Source organism: Branchiostoma floridae, chromosome 17 (assembly GCF_000003815.2).
Source record: "Branchiostoma floridae strain S238N-H82 chromosome 17, Bfl_VNyyK, whole genome shotgun sequence".
In the NCBI taxonomy this organism is placed as follows: Eukaryota; Metazoa; Chordata; class Leptocardii; order Amphioxiformes; family Branchiostomatidae; genus Branchiostoma; species Branchiostoma floridae.
The window spans coordinates 17,527,840-17,536,109 of NC_049995.1; the positions used below are offsets into that span (position 1 = coordinate 17,527,840).

Sequence of the window (8,270 nt, forward strand, 5' to 3'; positions counted from 1 at the left end):
TAATAGGAGGTTGTGGATCATATGCTAATGATATGCTAACAAGCCCGTAGCAGTGGAAACAAGTTTTGCCACATAGTTCTAACGTTCGTTTGAGACATTGAAAGTCGTCAAATGTTCCAGGTGAAATGGCCAGTGCCACCAGTGACTGCTTCCTTGTTATTCTCCTATGACCCTGTCACATGCCCAGCTTGCACTACTATGCACCAGTGCGGTGATGGCAGAAGCCGAGTTCAAGCCTGGGTATTGCCCGTCCGCCAGGCTTTTAGCCAGGCAGGCGTACGGGTGTACTGTACACCCTGTTAGTTAAAAAAATAGCACAAATTGTACACTCTTACACTGGGGAGCACATCCTCTGACAAGCATGAAATTCTGATTGACCAGGGATGCTGCAGGTCACATGTGGCCTGTCTGACAGTAAATCTGCTTCATTCCCCCAAAATTGCAACTCAAAATATGGGAAATGGTGTTTCAGAGAGTTATAAATTTCACAACTTTCTAAGTGAGGATGTCCCCAGGCCCCTACAATACTCGCGCCTGCAACGCTCGCCGAGCGGCAAGAAATTTGGACACCCTATGATAAAGTTCTAGCTAAAAGCCTGCCGTCCGCCCTGTACATGTGCCTCATCCTCTATGCTGCCTCATACAAAGGAAAATGCGGGTAGTAAACGAATTCAAAATATAAATGGTATTCAGGTGTTGCAAGACGAAAACACGCGCCATTTTGATTCGCACGCAATATTAGTATCCTGCTCCACAGGCAGCATAATTATGACAGTGAATGAACATGTTACAATATTACGAGAGACTCATGTCTTGAGTAAAGTATACTAAATATACAAATGAAAGGTATCAAGGTAGTAATCGGCTGTAGAGTGTAGACAGACAACCCTACATAGGCCAACACGAGCCAACAACCTCTCGCCGACAGCTTTTTTTCAGCGTCTAGATGGAACTGCAATATCGCCATTAAGATATCGGCAGAATTTCTCTCGAAAGGTCCGGACCATTCGCCCGATAGCTTAGCAGGGGTCCCCGACAGCTTCCGCGCGCGTGTAGATGTGTCCCCGACTTCGGGAGAGCTCATTAGCATATAATGCAGGCTCATTAGGCTATATAGCTATTTATGACTGCAAGCGCCACGGGTGTCCCGCGGCCAACGTTCCAGATCCCTCCCGACATCTCCAAAGATATCGGCAACCATAATCCATGTAGAACTTCAATTTGGGGTATTTTGTTTAGAGCTAGCTTTATTGGCCGTTTCAATTCTATAATATTATGCATTGTAGCTGCTCAGAAAGCATAAACTGATGAATTTTGTGTATAGCATAATTAATCCTGCCCAACCCTTAAGTCCAAAGCGTCCAGTCCAAGCTTCCAGTATTACCCCTAGAGTCCAAGAGTCCAGTCCAACCTTAAGTACCCCTAGAGTCCAAAGCGTCCAGTCCAAGCTTCCAGTATTACCACTAGAGTCCAAGAGTCCAGTCCAACCTTAAGTACCACTAGAGTCCAAGAGTGCAGTCCTACGTTCCAGTATTACCCCTAGAGTCTAAGTGTCCAGTCCAACCTTAAGTACCCCTAGAGTCCAAGCGTCCAGTCCAAGCTTCCAGTATTACCCCTAGAGTCCAAGTGTCCAGTCCAACCTTAAGTACCCCTAGAGTCCAAGTGTCCAGTCCAATGTCGTCAACCCCCTCTCCTCAGTTATTTTTTGGAATAGCCCATTTTGTCCGGAAGCCAACCTCAAATAAAGTACGCACCCCGACTTTGGCAATGACTTGGGACACTTTTTGAATTTTGAAAAGTTTAAAAAGTGCGTACTTTAATCGAGAATATACGGTACATGTATGGTGTTGTTGCAAACTTAAAACTACCGCGAAAAGTCCTTTTTCCCGCTACCGCGAAATTAAATCCCCGCAAACTTAAATTCATTTCAGTAATTAACAGGAAAACTTTATATCTTCAGTACTGGTACAAGTACAGTTATGTATGTTGCATTATCAAGTAGTTTAAGTTTATCTACATTGTGTGATTTTAATGATGATATGTACATGTACAGGGTCACTAATTATGTAATATATTATGCTGCCTTGATGTGAATGCCATAATACCACCACATGAGAAAAATACATGAATTTAAAGTGATTTAAAAAGATGTACCAAATTGAATGCAGTATCAGTAATCCTGAGGTATATATGCTCCGGGTATCCAGCTGTTCAAAACAATCTTATAAAGGCCTCTATAACAAATGTACAAATGTACTATATAGTACTATCACTACAATGATATCATTACAACTATGATATCATTACAACTTACAACTGTTTCTGTGGAATAACTTACTGGCTTTAAATGATTCTTTAAATGATTCTACTGTTTTTCAGGATTTGGATTTAGCAATGGAGCAATTGCAAGCATCGTTGTTTGCATTCTTGTACTACTACTACTAGTAGCTGTTGCATTTCTGTGTCATCAGCATCGAAAAAGAAACAAGAAGTGGTCATTGCGAGACCGTCGAAGGGTCTACAACCCAGTCCCTCTGGAGGAAGGCCGTAATGGTAATAAAATCTGTCCTTATGAACATTTGAACAAGTTTAGAATGTTACATTCACAAAATAAGACTTTACCCTAAGATTTCAGACTGGAAAGTTCTTTGTGACCATGTGTTTATCATTTTAAGATATTTGGCTGATTGGTAGATTTGTGCATATTGCCTACAGGACTGGAACTACAAGGTATACATGTGAATGGACATCAACCAGGTGCACCTAGACAGCCACTGCTTGCACCTGGACAGCAACCACCTGCAGCTGTACCACCAGCTGCACCTGGACAGCAACCAGATGCAGCTGGAAAGCAACCAGATGCACCTGGACAGGACCCAGGTGCAGCTGGACAGGACCCACCTGCACCTGGACAGGACTCCCCTGCACCTGGAAAGGACCCAGATGCAGCTGGACAGGACCCTCCTGCAGCTGGACAGGACCCCCCTGCACCTGGACAGGACCCACCTGCACCTGGACAGCAGCCAGATGCAGCTGGAAAGCCACCAGATGTGCCTAGACAGGACCCCCTTGCACCTGGACGTGGACAGCAACCAGCTGTGCAGCCGCCACCACCTGCATCTGCACAGGACCCAGGTGCACCTGGACAGCAACCAGATGCAGCTGGACAGGACCCAGGTGCACCTGGACAGCAACCAGATGCAGCTGGACTGCAACCAACTGTGCCTGGACAGCCATCAGATGGAGCTGGACAGGACCCAGATGGTGCATCAGATGACCGCAGCATCATGGAGCTACCAGAGCACCATTCTGAGCCAGGAGGAGGACGTAGCCTTCGAGCAGAACCAGGTGGGCATACATGACCAGGGTTCGAAATGCACATACTTAACTTGCAATTTGCGCATAATTTTTGAGATTTGCATGTTGAAAATACCTGGCCTATAATAAGAATACTGAGGACACCCTACTCTTAGACAGAACGACGTATGGGCGTCTTTATTTTTCCTTCCTTGTTTTTGTTGGTAACGTTCTCTTGTAGCTTCACGTAGATGTTATCAAAATTTGCCAATTCAAGCTAGCGAACCTCGTCGCGATCGCATTTCCATTTAAGATCTCGCGAATTTGGTAGGCGACTAGGCGTTATAAATAATCAAATTTGGCTTTGCTGCAAACTTACATGCTGATTATGTTGATATCTCTTCAAAGTGTCAAGTTCTGTCTACATTTTTATGCGCCGATTTATGTCCGTCAAAAGTGACAGAATGGGCAAAATTCTTATCTGTCCTGAGCAGCAAAATTCTGCCAAGGAAGGAATAATGGATGCTGGCTAGAACATTGCAGTGTAGACTAGTTGTATGTTGCAAAGGAATTTTTCAAATTGCACGTAAAATTTTTGCCAACTTGCAATTTTGCATGTACCAAAAAAAAAGTATTTCGATCCCTGATGTGTGTTGGATTTCATTGTAAACTGTGTAATGTTTTTATTATGTATCATGACATTCTTACAATCATCAACAGTATCATCCATAATTACATCCATGCTATTTTTACTCTGGTGTTTACAGACCTTGTTGAGGGATCTCCTGTCAAACCCCGGCCCCAAACGAATGGACCAGACATCCAGACTGATGCTGTCCCCTCAAGTATGAAAATCTTTTCTTCATGTTTACCTTCAAGACACGTCTTCTTAGACAACCATTGTTTTATTTTCCCAGACATTTCATTGATCTGTCACCTTCTTCAGGGCAGTTATGACTGGTTCACATTGTACTGCTGTATTGGTGTCCTGAGTAAGGTGACAGACGGTCATAAAAAATGTGGAGATGAAACACAGACTGTAACATGTTCTCAGTTAAAAACAGAAATTCTATCACACGATGTGTGGAGATTCCACACGATGTGTGGAAACTCCCCCCCATCGGGGGGAAACCCCACACATCGTGTGGAAACTCCACACATCGTGGGGAAACTGCAATCTGTCCTATGGCGATTGATGAGCAGCGAGTGATGCTTGTCCGTGTAAACAGCCCCCGTGACGCACGGCGGCATCACGTGTCACGTGTTGCCTCCAGGGTTGGGCGTACGGCAGACATTGGGCAGTTTGCGGCATCACTGAATGTGCCGATGTCGTAGGCAGCCCACTTTCGCTTTGCAGTAGGTTAGGGGTCATATGCAAATGCCTGAGACCTTTCCCACCCTTGATTCAACCCACGCCACACTCGTCTGGTCACCAGGGTTCACGGCTGTGCGCTGCAGTGTGATGTGTTGTGGTGCGCCATGAGAGTCGCAGTGGGTTTGTGTGAACCGAAAACTATCCTAGGCTACTGTCCTAGGGGAATCATCATATGTCGCGCAAATTCCCTCCTATGAACCGGCCTTAGTGTGTATGTTCTACCTTTGGTCTTATGTATGTTCTACATGTAACGTTAGGTATAATCCATCAAAAGAGTGCTGTATTTAACTAAACATTCAGTAGATCTATAGATACATGCCAGGTATCCTGACATTCCTGATAACTCCAATTCTCTTGTCTAGATTTCATCTGCTTCTAACAGGTATTTTAGGTAATACAAAATCTAACACAAAAGGAGGATAGTCGTGACACCAAGAAATTTGATATTTTTGTGTAGCCTCTTATTCTTGTCTAGGACTGAACTAATCTTTGAACTCTTTCCATGCAATCACTAATAACACTCCATTGACACAATACTTTCACAAGGGAAACATCTTTTGACAAATGCAATAAAGTGATTTAAAACCATGTTTCTAAATCCCTCCAAAATTTAAAGTTCTAAGGCAGTCCCAATAAGTGGCTCAGTTTCTATTTCGTCATTTCAGTTAGCTTAGAAAGTAATCATAGGGGCAGGAGACAAGAAACACTCTTGTTTTGTGTTCCTTGGTGATCTTTGATATCTTGTTTAGTACTCCTTAGAAAGGATGAATGCAAAGCAAAAAAGATTTGTACAGAAATGTAAGCTGTCCATAATGTTACAGCATTGTAAATTAAATGTGAAATACATGTACATCATTGCTGCTTTCTTTTCAGAGAATTTGGAGCCCTAAAAGTAAAGATTTTGTTTCCAAGCTGGTCTACAGGCTAATCTGGCCTCCCATGGAGAAAGAATCATCTTGTCCCTGTTAGTGTTAGTGCTGTCATTAGTAATTTGCCATGAAATCAGGCTAATCTCTTAAGTACACAATGTTCTCTGGGGGCTGGATCTAGAAACCTGTCCCTGGGGTAACATCATATATTCCAAGCACCACCAACTGGAACTGTCTGTACTACTCCTATGCCGGTTTTCAAATTCAAGAGAACACATGCCTATATACCATAATACCCTCATTGTTTACAATAGATTGGTAGCAGATGTTCAAGGCAGAGCCAGCCATGACATACTGGACATGGTGTATCAGATATCATTGCTATGTATTCAAGATCTAATCTGCAGAATGTTGGTAAAAAAAAAATTCTGACCAGACAGGTTTCTCTGACATCCACTACCAGTATACCCCAATTTGGGGTGAAGAGCTGGGCTGCTCAAAACATTACAATCTTTCACCCCAAGATCTGCTTGGAGATCTGTTTTAGCTTCTGCCTTCCGAAGTCTATGTTTGTATAGAAGCTGATCATAATAATAATAATAATAATGATAATCATCTGGTGTATTTTGCCAGCCAGTAGGTACCCCAAGTATGAGTAATGAGGCTGTTTAACGTGGTCGAGGCACCTCCTCGAGCACGGGACCCCCGTTTTACGTCCCTCCCGGAAGACGATTTCGTGGAAAACTTCGTGAGGCTACAGCAATCCGGACGTTCTTGGGTGGGGGACTCCCATCCAAGTACTGTCCGGACCGCTCGTTGCTTAACTTCCGAGATCGAGGGATCGGGTGTACCAACGCGCCACGTGGCCGTAGCTGAAAGGAGTGGATAAAAACAGGACAAAGGCAGGATTCTATTTCCACAGATAGAATCCAGTTTCCCAAAACTGTATACTACCACTACACTATTATGGGACAACTGTACAAAGGAAATCTTCATTCTCTCCCCTCACCCATTTTCTCCATCATGTGTTTAGAATCCATGCAAGAGTCAACGTTTGATTTAACATCTGCTTATCCTTAAAAGTTTTTTCCAGACTCTGTGAGACTCCATCAATTACAAAATATAGTTAGTGTGTCTGCACATGTCTAAAATGCATTTGACATCATCAAGTTATTGTGACAAAGTAAAGAAGAAATTCTGTACAAGGTACAGTATTCAGTTTCTTTTGTAAACACAGGGAATAGCCATCCTGGTGTACTCTCCAAGCAGAGGTTAGGCTCTGGTTGTTTTTACGTCTTTTTTTAGTCGCTTTTATAGGGCTTTCTATTTTGTATTGTTTCTTGAAGTCCACCAGCCAAAGTTAGGTTTTGACAATACAAGATACAATACAAAACAGAAAGCCTGATAAAAACGACTAAAAAAATGTAAAAAACAACAACCAGAGCCAAACCTCTGCTTGGAGAGTAATCCTGATGTTCCCAATTAGGAAACCAGCAGGGAATTATCAGGCCATCCACCAGAGTGGCCAAACCAGGTCAAAGAAAGGTTACCATACAGCTGGGTGTATTATGTTTCATACACTATGTCCCTCCAAGCCCTATCACTCACTGTATGTTTATCTTTCACAGAATGTATAAAGGATAATTTTTATACAATACATGTGAATTTATGTGTGAAAAAAAAATTCGGATATGTCCCTTTATTCACTCATGCTGGTTTAACCATTACATGTTTTTGCAATGGAAAGTCTGAAAACAAATTATGAATGCATAGTTCAACTGGAAGTTTGTTTGTTTGTTCTAGACTGTCACCTCCGTTTTCGTATGGACACTCGGACTCTGGTTTGTTGGTAGCATTAACGTTTGTTACGGATAGTAGTCTCTTTTTACCTATGCACAATATATGATGATCTTTCAGTAATGACTGGTTACAGAGTAAATAGGGATTTCTAACAAGGGAAAAGGGGATATATGATGGATTTCCTGATAAGTATTTAGATGTGCCCACAAGTGACCTAGTTACAGAGGAAAGACTCAATAGTGGGGAGTCCAGGACAGTAGAGGGTTTTGCCCTGTATTAGGCCATACCAATTTAATTTCTTGGTTCACGGATTTTCAAAAAAATAGATAGAGAGAGAGCGACAGGGCGGAAAAAAAATTGTAAAATGGTTGGGGTAAAGATAAGGGCAAATCCAAAACATAAGGAATAAAAAGTTTTCAGCTTGAAAAAAGTACAAAAACACCATACTGTACAGTAACAGAACCTGTTCGTTGAAATTACAAAAGTAGTGTCAGTTTTTATGTTTGTCCCATCTTTCATGAATGAAAAATATAACTGCAATAACAATGCCCACATTTTAAGGAGCTTATAATATAAAGGCCAATCTGCTACACCAGAAAGTTGGTGAATGGTCTCTTTAATGGTGAAAATTTGCTGAGTGGTAATTTTTATTTTTTATTTTCCAAAAAATAGGAGCGAGCGAATCCATGAACCAATCATTAAAATTGGTATGGCCTTAGTACTAGTAGCTTTTGGGTGGAAACACACTTCAAGACTTCAAATCCTGACAGACCTTTGATCACCTTTAGAACTAACTCTATGTAGGGGCTGTTTCCAGAGGTGGTCTGAGTTTCCACATAAAATTCTCCATGGGCAAGGAAACCATGCTAAGGGGGAACAGGCAGACCAGCAGGCACTTGGGCAAACAGAGTGTGAACAGAGCTTCTTTG

The 8,270-nt window shown here is 42.4% G+C and overlaps 1 protein-coding gene across 1 annotated transcript in view; it reads left to right on the forward strand.

The window, feature by feature from the left end:
* LOC118404424 overlaps window positions 1–5,051 on the forward strand; it is a 104,422-nt gene extending 99,371 nt beyond the window's left edge. Inside the window, exons 6-9 of the mRNA XM_035803496.1 lie at window positions 2,380–2,553; window positions 2,716–3,348; window positions 4,065–4,142; window positions 5,035–5,051. Of these exons, the coding sequence (XP_035659389.1) occupies window positions 2,380–2,553; window positions 2,716–3,348; window positions 4,065–4,142; window positions 5,035–5,051 (902 nt within the window). The remainder of the gene's footprint in view (window positions 1–2,379; window positions 2,554–2,715; window positions 3,349–4,064; window positions 4,143–5,034) is intronic.
* The last annotated feature ends 3,219 nt before the right edge of the window (window positions 5,052–8,270 follow it).